The following is a 15,857-nucleotide window of genomic DNA, read 5'->3' as shown; positions in this document are numbered from 1 at the left end:
GCCCAATCCACAGTCAGCGCTCCCGGAGTTCTCGGGGACTTTTCCGGATTCCAACCACCACTGGTGTCCCAGGCCAGGATCTGCTCCTCCTACTTCAGCTCAGCTGGGCCACAGAAGTTGGGGGTGATGGAGACCCCCCCAAGTGACTTAAGTCCCCAAAGGCTTGGAGTCAAGGCAGATGATGTCAGGAACAGGGCTTAAAGGTTCATCCGGGGCCACCCAGTGAGGCCGCAGCGGTGCTGGGGCTGGGACCCAGGCCCCCGCCTTCAACTTAGAGCTTCGTTTCCCAGAACTGGGAGAAGTTATTCGACGGTTGCGACTAGTGGCCTGGGCCCGAGGGCGCCTCCAGCCCGCCGAGGAGTCCACAAAAACTTCAAGGTCCAGCGGGCCCAGCTTCACGGACCGCCCTCGGCCACCCGCCGGGCTCGAAGCACCTCTCTGCTCCTCGTTGGCTCGCAAGCCGAACGTGCTGTTCCGTGATTGGCTGCAGTCCCTGTCGCTCGTAAGAACCCGTCGCTGGGGGCTGCCCCCACAGGTGCCTTGGAGCCGCCCAGAAGAGGGAACAGGATGGGGGCTTCCCAGCCAATAAAGCTGTTGCCCACCTCGGCTGCGAGGCTTCGCTTTTTAACTCCCGGGTGACACTCGGGTTGGACGGTTTCCGGCCGAAGGCCATTAAATGGGACACCCGGAAGGCGGAAGTCCTCGGACGGAAGTGGCCGAGAGGAGAGGAGAATGGCGGCGGAGGGCTGGATTTGGCGCTGGGGCTGGGGCCGGCGGTGCCCGGGGAGGCCTGGGCTTCCCGGCCCCGGCCCTGGCCCCACTACACTTCTGTTTGTCCTGTTGCTGGGAGCGGTGGCCGCGGATATCACAGACGGCAACAGTGAGCACCTCAAGCGGGAGCACTCGCTCATCAAGCCCTACCAAGGTGAGGCCTGGGGCGGGCCTGAGCGAGGGTGGAGGGCGAGGCCGGCCGGGGTTGGGGAGGGCGCGCTTTCCCCCCTGAGCGCGGCGGCGGCTTTGTGGGCTTCCCGCCGCTGGCCAGACCAGCTCTGCCGTGGCCCTGGCGCACCTGTCTGTGTCCGTCTCTGCCCACAGGTGTAGGGTCCAGCTCCATGCCCCTCTGGGACTTCCAGGGCAGCACTATGCTGACGAGCCAGTACGTGCGTCTGACCCCTGATGAGCGCAGTAAAGAGGGCTCCATTTGGAACCACCAGGTGAGGCGCTCCCAGGGGGCTGGGCGGGCTGCTCCCCGCCTCCCCGGCCGCGGAGCCCCGAGTCTGGGGTACGGACCTGCCCCTTCCTCTCCCGCCCTTCGGCCTCCGGCTCGCCCCCCTCCCTCCCCCAGGAGTGAGTGAGATCCTGAGACGGAGTAGTTACTGGGTGTCACTCCCGTGCAAAAGCGCGCCGATGTTATCCGCGTTACCGATGCCCAGGCTCGAAGTCGAAAGTGCCTTTCCTGGAAGGCGTAGTGCCAGAAAGTGGTGGAGCCCCAGACTGAACTGAATCCCCCCAATAGCGGGAAGATGGAATGAACCTGATCTGTCTTGGGTGTTTTGCTGTGTGGCAAGCGCTTACCATGCCTTTAATTGCATTTAATTCTAAAAACGGGCTGTTAGAGAGATGGCATTCGGGACGTTACGCAGGTTAGCACCACCAGTGAATGGCATGAATGGTGCCTCCGCTCTCCTAGGGCTGATCCGTATCCCAGCAGCTCACTGGCTACACCGGGCTCCCCATTTGGACAGTGGGGGATGTTCTTGGTCGTGGGTGCAGACTCAACCCCTTGCCCCGGTGCTTGGGTGAGCGTCTTGCCATCGGCGGTAGGAGGTTCTGGACTCTTGGGCAGTTTGAGGGTCTGGGAGCATGAAGTGTCGCTGGCCTGTGGCTACACAGGCTGCCCTCAGAGGAGGTCTCAGGAGAAGGGTGATGGGGAATAATTTGGGACTGGTCCCAGCTAGGGAGGGAACCTGCTCTTAGCCTGCCTCATTCAACCCTTCCCACAGCCCAAGCTCTTGGCTGATGTCCTAGTTTCCTCCATCACTGTGTTCTCTGGTCTTCTCTGATTGATTTCCTTATTTAGTTCTGGGAGCCCACACTGTCCTTGTGTTGCTACATCTGCCTGGCCCCTCAGCTCCTCCTCTCCTTCCTTTCCCGAGCCTCCACGCTGCTGGTAGGGGCATCTGGGGTTGCTTTCCAGCCTCCGTTCTGACTCTTGGCGCTCGGGGTCTCTGTGAAGGGAAGAACGTACGTGATGCGCACACAGTCTGGACCCCGCTGCCTGGCACCTCCGGTTGTTCCTTCTGTGACTTGTGTTCCAGCCTCAGGACCTTTGCACTTCTTGTTCCCACCTCCTGGCTCTTCACGCCTGCCTGGTGCCTTCTCATCTGTTGAGTCTCAGGTCCAAGGGCCACCCACTCAGAGAGTACTTCACTGTCGAGTCGCATTCTGTCACACTACCCTGTCTTGGGCTTTCAGATACTGCTTGTAACTGATAGTGAGATTTTTCATGAAAATGCTTTCAGCATAGTGTTCTAAAAACAAAAGGGAAGGTACAAATTGTGCCAGCACTGCTCGAAATCGGGTTCAGCCACAAGTTACAGACGTGCCAGACATGGCTCAGACCTGGCGTGGAGCAGGTGGCTTGGCACTGTGTGTGGCTTGGAGGCGTCCCAGGCCTGGCAGGATCCCTACAGCCTCTGTCCCCTGCGGTAGCCTCGCCTTCCTTTCGCAGCCTGCCTGTTCACCTTCGGAGGCCTTTTCTGCTGGGCCCCACCTGCGTTCCTTAAGGGTGTGTGGGGCTCCCCAACATTCTTGAAGGTTGTGTGGAACTCTTAGAGTCTTCTGTCTAGTATTTCACAAGAACCACCCCTTCCTGCACTGAGCTGGAGAGAGGCTTCACTCCGCTCTGGGAGACACAGCAAACTCTGCCGGAACACCTGCTGTCTTCCTAGTAGCCATGGACACCTGCTGTAGCTGGGGTGGGCCGGTCCTCACAGATGAAGGGGTGGCTCAGGGGGAGGCTGAGGAAGCAGCCAGGCCCCTCCCCAGGGGGTCAGAAGGGAAGTGGCAGCAGAGGGGCTGCCGGCAACCCAGAGCACAGCCTTCCATAACCCTTGGTGGGCCTTGGCCTCCAAGTTTTTGTTCCTCTCTCCTGGAGAGCAGGTTCTGTTTTATTTTCAGTTTTTTTTCCTGTCCATTCATTTGTGTATTTATTTTCACTTTATTTGTAAACACACACACACACACACACACCTTCCATCCACTGGTTCGTGCCCCGAATACCCGCACAGCCAGAGCTGGGCCAGGCCGAGCTACGAGCCTAGAACTCAGCCCAGACCTCTTGTGTGCGTGACAGGGATTCAAGCGCTGGAGCATCGTCTGCTGCCTCCCAGGGTGCGCCTTAGCAAGAAACTGGATTGGAAATCTGGACTCAGACGAGGCGCTGCATCGTGGAATGTGGTGTCTTCACTGCTGGGCCAGACACCTGACCCCAGCTTGCGTTTTTTCTGATTACAGAATTTGTTTACTATACCATATCCAGGCACAGAAAGTAAACATTCCCCCTAGTTCTTGCCCCGAAGTTACCTGTTGTTACTATTCGTTTATATTTCTTTACTTTTTTCTTCAACTATACCTATAAACTGAACTTTTTTGAAGTTTCATTTATTTACTTAAGGGGCAGAGTAACAGAGAGGGGAAGTGAGAGACTGATCTTCCATCACCGTGCTTGGAAAAGCTGGGGCTGGGCCGGGTTGAAGCCAGGAGCCCGGAACTGTATTTGGTCTCCCACGTGGGTGGCAGGAACCCAAGTACTTGGCCTGTCCACTGCCTCCCAGGCTCATTAGCGAGAAGGTGCATTAGCTGATTTGAAGCAGAGGCAGGAAATCCAGTAGCTCTGATATGGGACGTGTGCATTCCAGGCAGTGGGTTGGCACGCTGTGCCACAGTGCCCACTCCCTTTTTTTAAATGAGAACAAGCACTGATACTGTTTTGTAATTCCCCCCATTATCTTTGATATCTTTTTTTAAAAATTTATTGGAAAGGCAGAGTGACAGAGAGGCAGAGAGAGATCTTCATTCCCTGGTTCGCTTCTCAAGTGCTCACAACAGCTAGGACTGGGCTGGGCCGGAGCCAGGAACTCCATCCTGGTCTCCCACATGGGTGGCAGGGGCTCAACCGCTTGGGACATCTGCTGTCTTCCCAGGTGCATTGGCAGAGAGCTGAGTCAGAGGCGGAGGAGCCAGGACTCGAAGTAGCACTCCAATGTGGGATGCTTAACCACTGTGCCACAGTATCAGCCCCTAGCTTTGATGTCTTTATTTTTTAAAAAATATTTATTTATTTACTTGAAAAGCAGAGTTACACAGAGAGAAAAGGAGAGGCAGAGAGAGACAGGTCTTCCATCCACTGGTTCACTCCCCAGATGGCTGCAACGGCTGGAGCTGTACCAATCCGCAGCCAGGAGCCAAGAGCTTCTACCAGGTCTCCCACATAGGTGCAGGGCCTCAAGCACTTGGGCCATCTACTGCTTTCCCAGGTCACAGCTGAGAGCTAGATGGGAAGAGGAGCAGCTGGGATGCGAACTGGTGCCCATATGGGATGCTGGTGCCACAGGTGGAAGATTACCCTACTGTGCCACAGCGCTGGCCCCCCAGAGAGATCTTTATCTGCTGGTTCACTCCCCAGATGGCCACAACAGCTAGGGCTGGGCCAGGCCAAAACCAAGAGCTTCATCTTGGTCTCCCGTGTGGGTGCAGGGGTCCCAACACTTGGGTTGTCTGCTGCTACTTTTCCCAGGCCATTAACAGGGAACTGGATCGGAAGTACAGCAGCCGGGACTCAAGCCAGCAGCCCTGTGGGATGCGGATGTCCCAGTCAGTGGCTTTACCCACTATGCTGCCCCCACACTCGATACGAATCATCTTAATAGCTGCTGGTCTGATGGGTCCACAGCCTCGTTTTGGTTTGCCTTGCTGATGGGTCTTCATGTCATCGCTGCTCACATACCATCAGCAGACTCTCTCAAACTGGATTCTCGTCAGAGTGTGTGTTGACCCCTTAGTTTCACCAGCCGCTGTTCCCAGTTGTCACAGCTGCTAATCTGCTTCCTCACATCTGGTGGTCCAGAGTCCCAGGGCACAGCCCTGCCCAGCCCCCAGCACCGATTCTGGTACCGCACTTAGGCGGGGTGGGTTTGCAGGAGGCAGGACGTGTACTGGCCGAGGGGTGAGCTTTGCGGTCAGCCAGACAGGGTTTGAGTCCCGGCAGCTGCCGACCCAGCCTGCCTTTCTCACTTAGGAAGGCTGGTCAGAAGGGAGGGCATGCGGGTGGGAGACCGGAGAGCACTTGGTGCAGTTGAGGTCCTGAAGGCAGAGGGAAGTAGAGAAGGCAGAGCAGAAGTGTCAGAGTCAGACCTGCGTGGAATCAAGACTACCCCTTCCCTGCCGAGGACCAGTAATTCTGCCTCTGCCTTCTTTTCTGTAAGCTAGATGGCTCACGTGGAGGGTGCACCTCTCCCACAAGATTCCAGGGTTGGAGTGGTGGGGCTGGGGAGGAAGCAGGGCAATGGGTTTGGCTGGTGTTGGCGAGAGTGATCAAAGTGCGTGAAGCAGACAGCCTAGGAGGAGGGCAGGAGAAGCCGCTCCCGAATCCTTGGTGGGGGGTGTCTGAGGTCAGTGGCAGGTGACGCTCATAATCCTGCCTCTTGGCCTTGTACCAGCAAGTGCCCCATCTTGGTGGGGTGGGGGGAAGTTGAGATCTGTGCTGGGCCACCCAGGGAGCTCTGAACAGCCTCTTCGCTCTCCCACAGCCGTGCTTCCTCAAGGACTGGGAGATGCACGTCCACTTCAAAGTCCACGGCACGGGCAAGAAGAATCTTCATGGAGACGGCATCGCCTTGTGGTACACCCGGGACCGCCTTGTGCCAGGTGGGGCAGTGCTCGCTTAGGTTGGCCCTGCTGGGCCCGGAGACGGGGTATAGGTGCAGGCATGGCAGCCGGACCCCCAGGAAGGTGGGGGCGGGCAGGACAAGCAGGTGGCCCTGGGCTCGTGTGGCTCTGCCCCACTGTGCGCCGCTGTCAGGAGACCAAGTCCTGTGCTACTGCAGGGGAGAGCAGCTGGTCCTGCAGTGCCCATGGTGCCCTTTGGGACCAGGTTTCGACCATCTCACCATTTAAATACTTACCTATTACTGACTTACTCATTCAATCATTGAATCATTCATTCTTTTAAAAGAGTGTTAGAGGGAGAGACAGAGAGAAAGCCATCTTCCATCTTGTAGCTCACTCGCCAGGAGCCAGGAACTGTACTCGGTCTCCCACATGGGTGGCAGGAAGCCAAGTACTCGGCCCACCATCTGCTGCCTCCCAGGCACATCAGCAGGAAGTTGGATTGGAAGTGTGGAGTAGCCAGGATTTGAACCAGGCGCTCTGATGTGGGCTGTCCCAAGCGGTGGCTTAACTTGCACTGCTGTAATGCCCACCCTGGCGGTTATTTTTTAAAAAAAAGGCAAAAACACATAGAAGCAACTTGACCAAAATTCTGTCACAAGACTCTGAGACCTTTTAAAAACAAAGCTTAATGAGGAAAAAGGCAAACAGATGAAGACTGAGCAGCAGAGACCATGAGAGGCCTCAGAGCCTAGTGCCCCCTGTGGCGCTTTGCTGAGTTTGCTGCCCCTGGTTTGGTGGACAGTTTCCTCCATAGGGGTCCTTCCTGCCCCATAGACCAGCTACTCCCTGACCAGCAGCTGTTGGCCTCAGTGCAGGGCCAGGTGGCTGTCCCCTTGCAGTGCAGGCTTCAACCCTGAGCGCCAGCCACTCTGCCACGCCCTGGGGAAAAGCCTCCCTGCTCCCCGGCTCAGCTTCCTCTCAAGGGCGTGTCTCCTGGGTGAATGGCTGGTGGACTGGACCCTCTCGTCCCCCACCCCACATGACGTCCCTGGCCCTTCGGGTGCCACGGACACCTCCAGTGTCGCCCATGATGAGAACGTCTCCTCATAAAATTCTAGGGCCTGTGTTTGGAAGCAAAGATAACTTCCATGGCTTGGCCATCTTCCTGGACACATATCCCAACGATGAGACTACTGAGGTAGGAGAGGAAGGCCTTGGCAGTTGGCTGGGGCCGGGGGGGCTGGGGGGGCTAGGACCTCCCTAGTCTCTGCACAGAAGGAGCCTCCAGGGTTGGCGTGGTGGGTGCCCTGCCCCCGCCCACAGGCTGAGCTGCCTGCGGAGTAACCGGTGTCTTGGTCCCAGCGCGTGTTCCCGTACATCTCGGTGATGGTGAACAATGGCTCCCTGTCCTACGACCATAGCAAGGATGGGCGCTGGACTGAGCTGGCGGGCTGCACGGCTGATTTCCGCAACCGGGATCACGATACCTTCCTGGCTGTGCGCTACTCTCGGGGCCGGCTGACGGTGAGCTGGCGCGAGGCGGGGAAGCCGGGGGTGGGCCGGCCTGGCCTGGGGGTGTGCTTGATGTGCTGGCCGGCCGCAGGTGATGACGGACCTGGAGGACAAGAACGAGTGGAAGAACTGCATCGACATCACGGGAGTGCGGCTGCCCACCGGCTACTACTTCGGAGCCTCAGCTGGCACCGGTGATCTGTCTGGTGAGTCCAGATGGGCAGGGCTCCGCGCCCAGCTCTGAGCCAGACCCTAGGCACTCCCAGAGTCGCTCCTCACTGCCTGGCAGGCCGTGCCAGTACCCACCCACGATGTCTCCAGCACAGCGGCCCGAGTGAGTCCGTGGAGAGCGCGTGAGGTCTTGCCCTGCCCTGGGCTCAGCGTGGCTGCTGTCTCAGGCAGAGTTGAGGGTACCATACGATAGAGTTTTTCCAGGCCCTGCCCCCAGCCCTCCTCATCCCCCTCCTCTTCTCTGTACCCCCTGCACACAGCGCCCTCCAGCAGCTCCATAAACACCAGCACCCTCCTGTCTCCAGCCTTTTTTTTTTTTTTTTTTTCCCAAGATTTTTTTATTTGTTTGAAAGGCAGAGTTACAGAGAGAGGAAGAGACCTTCTATCAGCTGGTTCACTCCCCAGATGGTCACAGTAGCCGGGGCTGGGCCAAGCTGAAGCCTGGAGCCAGGAACTCCATCGACATCTCCCAGTTAGGTGGCAGGGTCCCGAGTACCCAGGCCATCTTGCGCTGTTTTCCCAGATGCATGAGCAGGAAGCTGCGACTCAAACTGGCACTTGCTGGGATGCCAGTGTTGCAGGCAGCTCCTCACCTACTGTAAGACAACGCCAGACCCCCATTTCCAGCCTCATTTCAGAGTCACTTAGGAGTCACCTCAGCGGAGCCTCCCCTCGTTGTACCCTTTGTCCAGTCCCTAGCGCACACACATTGCCTTTCATGGCTCTATTCCTTTTCATAGCACTTATCATTTGAGTCTGCCACGCAGTTGACTTTGTCATGGGTGACAGTCGTCAGCGCCATAAAGCCAAGATCTATCTCGTTTGGTCCACCGTGGGTGCCTGGTAGCACTGAGGTGCCTCCGGCTTTCTTGGCTTTGCTGGGACACCAAGCCTGGGTGGTTGTGGCTCCCAGTGCTACTGGGGGCATGCAGCAGACTCCAGGCCTGGAGCCAGCTCCTGCTGACGTGGGAAACCCAGCAGAGGGCTTGTTTATCCTCCGGACAAAGCTTCCCAGGGCCTGCAGCCTGCCCGCTGACCAGGCGCCTCCCCTGTCACCAGAAGGGTGCTTGGGTCCTGATAGTCTCCATAATGTCCATTGTTGGGAGGTTTTGCTTTAAAGTTTGTAATAGGGAAATGTCACCTGTATGCCCCAAAGAGCAAAGAGTGGTCTCGTCAGCCCTGCCCTGCTTCGGTTTCATTGCTATTGGCTCAGGTCTGGGTCTCCGTCCCCACCCCTGTCCCCGCCCCTGCCCCGACCCTAGGTTACCTGCATTTCACCTGACAGTGTGTGAAGCGTCTGTCTCTGGAAGGTGCCTGATGTGTGGTTGGGGATGCTCTCCGGGCTGTCAGGAGCAGGCCACTGAAGTGCTGGCAGGTGGCTGGGGGAGCTGGTGGGGGCACCAGGCAGTGGTGGGAGGTGCGAGTTCCTTTAGGTAATGGCTACACCCAGGATGCCCAGCAAGAAGCGGCAGCAGCCCACTGGGACCTGAGTCTGTCTGCAGAGCCGTCAGGTGCCGTGTGGCCCCACCCTAGTTCTCCCTTCATGGTTCCACAGGCTTCCTGACTCCTAACGGTCAGAGAAGGGATCTTTACAGATGAGGCCGTTCCTCGGACTGTGCTTACAGCTGAATTCGGGGGGCCAGGTCGTGGCTCTGAGCCTCATCCCCTCCTTTCTAAAATGAGGTGGCCTGTTTGTGTTACGGTGAGATTCCTGCCTGCCCCTGGCTGCACTGGCCAGGCCAGGCCCTCTCCGAGTCCCCTCAGACACAGTTGGCTGATGGCGTGCTGGGGCTGACCCTCAGCTGGTTGCCAAGTCGTGCGTCTGCATCCAAACGGGGTCTGGCAGGAGCACCTGGCAGCTGCCTGCTTGAGGAGGGTCAGGCTCCTCCATCAGGCCCAGGACGGTCATGCTGGACCTCGTCCCTGTGTCCAGTGCACCCTGTCGCCCAGCAGCAAGTCGTCTGTGCCAACCACGTCCTCGCCAACTTGTCCCGGTGACCGTGCATAGTGGCCAGTTCACGCGCTGGGCTGCAGCTTCTCTGTGGAGGGCCAGGCGCCGTGAGTGCGGGCTGTTCCCGACTCCCTCTCTGTCTGCAGATAACCATGACATCATCTCCATGAAGCTGTTCCAGCTGATGGTAGAGCACACGCCCGATGAGGAGAACATCGACTGGACCAAGATCGAGCCCAGCGTCAACTTCCTCAAGTCGCCCAAAGGTATGCGCGTGCGCGGCGTGGTGCAGCCGCGGCTGTGGTCTGGCCCGGGGTCCGCCTGCCCGGGTCGCAGAAGCAGCTCGAGTCTGGTCAGTTCTGTTGCATCTTTGAGTGAGTGAGCGAGGCGGGAAGAAGTCTCCAAAGCCTTTCCATCACACACCCTGGCCGTGCGGTGGCTGAGGCGGCAGCAGCTCCTCCCCTCACATCCGCTTCCTCCTGTGCTGGGCTGCCTGGTGGTGCCGGCTGGGAGACTGGTCCCTCAGGGCTCGGTGAGAGAGCGGGAGACAGGCCTGGGCGTTGGGCTCCTGAAGACCCGGAAGCCTGAGCTCCTCCCCTGGCACTGATGAGCTGCCATGCCTCCTCCCGGTGGTACCATGGGGCTAAGGCCCCTGGGTGTGGAGAAGCTCAGCCCCCCCGCCCATGCCTGTGGCTGGAGCCGGCCAGGGAGCAGGGGCTTGGCCCAGCCCTGGGTCCCACGCCCAGTGTCTTCCCACTTGATGGACGTTAGAGTCCACCATTCACGTGCCATCTCACATTTTGGAGATTGGATGTTGTGAGGTCCAGGAAAATTCAGCAGTAGACCACCATTCTGCACCCTCTGGGTTCTGAGGGCTCTCAGAGCCGTTGTCTGTGTTGCTTCCTCGCCCCCACTCCGCTCCCCGCTGAGAAGGCCAGAGTTGACCGGTTCTCAGATGCCCTTCCATCCCTCCTGCAGTAGGTGTTCCCGAAGCTTCCGCTCCCTGCCTAGCTGTGGGCTGGGTGCTGGTGACGTGGGCATCAGGTCCCACGGGACTCAGCCTAGTGTCTGAGGGGGCCAGGGAGATGCCCCCCACCCAGGAAGCCACCTCAACCCGTGGCTGTGCAGGCCAGAGGCCCATGGTGAGCGTGGGTCGGCAGGGCTGCTGAGGGTCAGGTGGTGCAGGCAGGGAGGTGTTGGCCTATGGCTGACCCTGGCCAGTGGGCTATGGGGGTGTGACCAAGAGGCAAGCCTGGGGCCCGAGGCCTGAGCAGACCCCCAAGTCTTTGTAGGGGAGCAGGCAGAGTTGCAGAAATGGGGTTCAGGCAAGCCAGTTCCTTGGCCAGACTCTGGAAGGAGTGTCTGATAGAGCCTGGTCCACAGTGTGAGGGTCCCCAAGACACCATGCACCTGGGGGTTGGGGGGAAGCGAGCTGAGCATCTGGGAGACCCCCGGGAGGCTGTGGGCGGAGAGGGTAGCCTGTGGCCAGGGCTGTGTTTCTCCAGGTGGGGACCTCAGACCACAGCGTGGGCTGATCTCTGGGTCTCCCAGCATGGAGTGGGGCTATCCAAGGGAGCCTGGGAATCGCCGGTTTTAACCAGCTTTCTGCAGCAGAACGCATCCCAGGCTCCTTGGTCCTGCCCTCACCCAGCTCCTGTGGCCCTCAGAGCTCAGCTGAGATGGGTTTCACTTGACCTCCGACCCTCATTCTTGGAGCTGTGAGCAGAACCCAGGCCCCACGTGCTGGGTGTGTGTGGAACCCCGCCGCTGGGACTGCGGTGCTGGGTCCCAGAGCCTGGCCGGCGGTGCTGACGCCCCTCCCCCTCTTCTCCTGCAGACAACGTGGACGACCCCACGGGGAACTTCCGCAGCGGGCCCCTGACAGGGTGGCGGGTGTTCCTGCTGCTGCTGTGCGCGTTGCTGGGCATCATCGTCTGCGCCGTGGTGGGGGCCGTGGTGTTCCAGAAGCGGCAGGAGCGCAACAAGCGTTTCTACTGAGCGCTGGGCGGGGCCGACGGGCCCAGGCACTAATGTGAACTTGGTTTTTGGTTTTGTTTTTGTTTTTTTTTTGTTTTTTTTTGTTTTTTTTTTTTTACTGGGATTGTAAAAGCAAAACAAGACGACCTTATTTCTTAACTGTTTTGAAGAAATGATTAAAGTATTTTCGTATATTTGCTTCTTGCCCAGCAGGCCCAGGCAGCAGGGCCAGGGTGCCGGGTTCGGCATCCCCCACTGCAGGAGGGGGCGGCCCTTGCATGGTGGCCTGGGAGCTGGGGCCTCGCCTGAGCCAGCCAGAGGCCTTGCCGGCCGCCGGCCAACACTGGCAGGCTGCTGAGGATACAGCACGGTGACTTTGTTCCGAGGTGTGGTGTGTGTGGTGGCAGACAAGGCCTGGGGGGGTGGAACCTGGGCCTTCCCTCCTGGCCCCCCAGCTCCTTCCCAAGACAGGCCTCAAGCAGGGCTGGAGGAGCAGCTGGGAGGGGCACAGGGTGCAACTGTTTGCTGAATAAAGTGGAATAACCAACCTCAGCTGTGCGGCTGTCGCTGGGGGCTGGCTCCTCTTCCCTGGCGGCTGCAGCCTTACTCCCTGCGGCCTGCAGCAGAGGCTCGTCTCCAGACTCTCAGGGGGCCACGGAGTGCTTTTCCCGCGTCGCCTGGCTGGCGGGACCTGGGGCATGCGCCATCCCACATGTGCTCCGGGTCTCTGGGGCAAGGGGGTGACCTCAGCCCAAAGCTAGGCCAGGGTAGGCAGTTCAGCGAGCGGAAGCTCTAGGGAAGGTCTGTAAGGTACTGCTGGGCGTCAGGAGGACGGGCTGTCCTGTTGCCTTTGGAGTGCCTTGGGAGGCACAGATGGCCGCCGGCGGGAGGCAGCCAGCAGCTGAGGTGAGAGCGTCACCATTCAGCCGCTCCCACCTGGATCAGGGCGTCCCCGCCCCCGGCTCTGGTCCCGGCCCTGGTCCCAGCCTGCCCCTCTTGGGGACCTCGTGGAGTCAGTGACTTCTTGTTTCCATTGTCTCCTTCCCACTCGGCTCAGTGACCTTTGAGGCTCTCGCTTGCAGAGCAAGCCCTGCCTTCCTGTTGCAGGCTGGCCTCGTGAGGAAGGTCACCAGGCAGAGACCTGATAGTGCAGCAGCGTGAAGCAGGCCCAAGAACGACCTCTTCCTTCCAGCCTTGCGGTCTGACTGCTGCCAGCTGCCCCGCGTCCTTCCCGAAACACACTCTCGGTCTAGCAGCTTCGGTGTCCAGAGATTACTCACGGGGGCCGGGGCGGTTGAGCTGTTTCCCTCCCAGCAGCCTCTGGGTTGAGATAATTCACAGCCTGCCTTCCCCAGAATAGTTTCTTTATTTGAACAAGACAGCAAACCTTGAGTGCTTACTGTGTGCCACTCTTCACAGCCGTCGGCCCGTATTAGGCACAGTGGTATTTGGTACTGTGTGGTTCTCCGCCTTGGCTACCAGGATCTCATCTGGAGAGCTGCCGGCAGCCTGCCTCCTCCACTTCTGGTTTACTAAGCCACGTGGAGCTGGGGCAGGGGCTGTTTTCAGAGCTGCTTGCCTGGTTCTTTGGGCATCCAGCCTGGACACCCCTCGGCTGTTGGCTTGTTTCTTTGCTTTCTCCTCCTTCCTGCCCTGCCCTGCCCTGCCCATTTGACAGAGAGAGACGATCCTCCATCTGCCCATGGACTCCGCAAATGCCTGCAACAGCCAGACTGAGCCAGGCTGGAGCCAGGAGCCTGTAGCTGACTCCAGGTGTTGTGCGTGAGTGGCAGTGATCCGCCGCTCTGTACTTAGCTGTCGGGGTGGGCGCCCCGGAGCGCAGTCTTTATGTGCATCCATGAGCAGTCCGTCGTCTCGAAGTTCATACCTAGAGGGCTTTTCCCAGCAGTGTGTGCTCACACACAGGGACATGATGGTGTCATTAGGCTTTTGCCGTGAGCATTTAAACTTTAAGTTACGTCATCAAGCAGAAGTTAAATACAAGCATACATGCCTTGCCAGGTGGGAAGGAAGGATGCCCTCGGCTCCCTCCTGGCTCCCGGAGGGGTTGCTGAGTCGCACTTCCAGTGTGTTGTTTAAAGATCGGACCGTGGAGGAACGAATCTAAATACAGTGTCTTGCTTTTCATTTTTGAAGACTGAGGTGGGGTGCGGCCTTTTAAAGCTCAGTACTGTTGAGTCCGGTCGCGTCGAGCTGAGTGCTTCTTCCTGGCCTGTCCTGCAGATGACCAGGCTCTGGCTGGAAACCGGGTCGGCGTCAGAGCGGCTTGGCCTCGCTCTGTTCCCAGTGTGCTGGGGGCTGCTGAGATGGCCCCGCCCCAAGGCGTCAGAGCTCTCCATTTCTCGCACTCTGAGGGGCACAGGTTTTGGTGTGCTTTCCTCCGCTAGTCAGATTGAGAGTCTTTTTTTTTTATTAATCATTTGTGTGTCCTCTGGCGGTTTCATTTTTGCCCCTTTTTTCTCTTCCTTGCTGGTGTGTAGAAATTCTTGCATAGCAGCCCTCTGGGCACTGCAGTTACTGAGAGTTTGCTTAGCTCTTCGCTTTCCCAGCGATGCTGTTTGATTGCAGTTGATGTTTGAATGTCATTTACTGATCTCTTCCCAAAGATTTTTCTTCTAGAAGCTTAAAAAATGTTGCCTTTCAAATTCAGCATTTAATCGACTTGGGATTGGTTTTTCATGTAGGGTGTGAGAGAGGGGTTCGGTGTTCTCCACCACTTCCCGCTAGTCAGTGCTGTCCCAGCTCCGTTCCCTCCCATGCCTCGAGGCAGACACTCGTGGTACTGCCCCTCACTCTCCTCCTCTTAGAGTGCTCGGCCGCCTCCCCTGCTGCTTCCCAGCTCTGGCGGCCGGGTGAGTGCTGTGGCCACAGATGCTGGAGGAGGCCCCACTTCCCGATTCTTCAGTGCAGGGAAGCCCGCATCGCCATCCGCCCGTCTCCACCTTCCCCCTACCGTGTGTAGGCACAGAAGGGCGGAAGTGAGCACACAGAGCTTGATAGAAGGTGGGTTTTGATGTCACGGCTGAGGGGCTGCTGACCGCTAGGTTTTTATGTGGAAAACAATAAATAAATGCGTATTTGTTCAGAGTGCCGTGAGCCGTGTGTTCTGTTATTTGCACCTGCCTCTGTCCCCCGTGTAGACATTGAGTCCTTTGACGCGTGTGGTCCATGCAGGGCTACAGCCAATATTCCCTCGCCCATTCTGTGTCGTCCACGCTTTCAGGCACCGACAGGGGTTGCAAGAGAGAACCAAGCGGACAGAAGTCTTTTTGTCCCTGTGGAGGCTGCGGTCCAGCGGGGAGATCAGGTGAAGTGAGTTAAAAATACAGCACGTCAGCTAATGCTCTCACTCATTTGTCAGGGCTGCTGTGAAAAGGTGCCACGAACTTCGTGACCAAAGGGCAGAAACCTGCTGTCGGGGAGGCTGCGGGTCCGAAGCCAAGGTGCTGTCCAGGGCTCTAGGTGTGGGCACTGTGTCTTCCTGGCTGTCAGTGCCTGCCGTCCTCAAGCGCCTTGGCTTGTAGACTCGGGACCAGCTTCCATCCAGTTCCATCGCAGTGTGACCATCTTCACGTTGTCTCCCCAGCCTATGTCTGTCTCCAAATTCACCATTTTCTGAACTATTTTCTACTCATCGGGAAGACAAAACAGTTCTCATCTTCCGGTTCACTCTGCAAAGGCCCCTGATGGCCAGTGTTGGGCCAGGGCCAAAGCTGGGAGCCGGCAACTCAATGCAGGTCTCCCATGTGGGTGGGAACTCCCATGTGGGCGGCAGCCATCATCTGGCTCCCAGGTCTGCACCGGCAGGAAGCTGGGGTCAGGAGTCAGAGCTGACTTCCTGTCCAGCTTCCTGCTATGCACTGGGGAGGCAGTGGGTGAGGGCTCAAGCGCTTGGGTTCCTGCCATCCATGTGGGGGCCTCAGGTGGGGTTCTGGGCCCCTGGCTCAGCCCTGACTATTGCAGCCAGTCAGGATGTGAACCAGTGGATGGATGATTCGTTCTCAGTCTCTCTCTCTCTCTCTCTCTCTCTTTGTCCTACTTGCTCTGTGTTATTCTGCCTTTTAAATAAATGTTTTTTAAAATCAAAATTCTTAGATGTGGTTTGGGCATGGCAGTCTTTCTGAACTCTCCTGTGTCTGAAAATGCGTTTATTCGACTCACACTTGAGTTGAAGCTTTGCTGACCGACCGCAAGTCTGATGGATGTGTTTGTTGTTCCTTTGCAGGCAAGTTCTTTTTCTTTCTGGTGGTTTTTGGGGAATATCACGAAGATG

The 15,857-nt window shown here is 58.1% G+C and overlaps 1 protein-coding gene across 1 annotated transcript; it reads left to right on the top strand.

The window, feature by feature from the left end:
• Window positions 1-704: 704 nt before the first annotated feature.
• Window positions 705-12,111, top strand: LMAN2 (lectin, mannose binding 2). Its single transcript, XM_002710427.6, has 8 exons — window positions 705-925; window positions 1,096-1,214; window positions 5,811-5,928; window positions 7,011-7,090; window positions 7,255-7,416; window positions 7,496-7,610; window positions 9,733-9,852; window positions 11,424-12,111. Exons 1-8 carry the CDS (start codon window positions 733-735, stop codon window positions 11,582-11,584), a joined length of 1,068 nt encoding a protein of 355 aa, XP_002710473.3. The 5' UTR covers window positions 705-732; the 3' UTR covers window positions 11,585-12,111.
• Window positions 12,112-15,857: the final 3,746 nt, after the last annotated feature.

This window comes from Oryctolagus cuniculus, chromosome 6 (genome assembly GCF_051225735.1).
Source record: "Oryctolagus cuniculus isolate XC-2025 breed Fujian yellow rabbit chromosome 6, ASM5122573v1, whole genome shotgun sequence".
Taxonomy (NCBI): Eukaryota; Metazoa; Chordata; class Mammalia; order Lagomorpha; family Leporidae; genus Oryctolagus; species Oryctolagus cuniculus.
The sequence above is the reverse complement of the archived record's forward strand: the minus strand, read 5'-3'. Positions and strand labels throughout refer to the sequence as shown.

Coding starts and splice junctions, on each gene's coding strand:
- LMAN2 (XM_002710427.6), top strand. CDS start 733: ATGGCGGCGGAGGGCTGGATTTGGCGCTGGGGCTGGGGCCGGCGGTGC. Junction 5,929..7,010: donor CCGGGACCGCCTTGTGCCAG/GTGGGGCAGTGC, acceptor ATAAAATTCTAG/GGCCTGTGTTTGGAAGCAAA. Junction 7,091..7,254: donor CCAACGATGAGACTACTGAG/GTAGGAGAGGAA, acceptor TCTTGGTCCCAG/CGCGTGTTCCCGTACATCTC.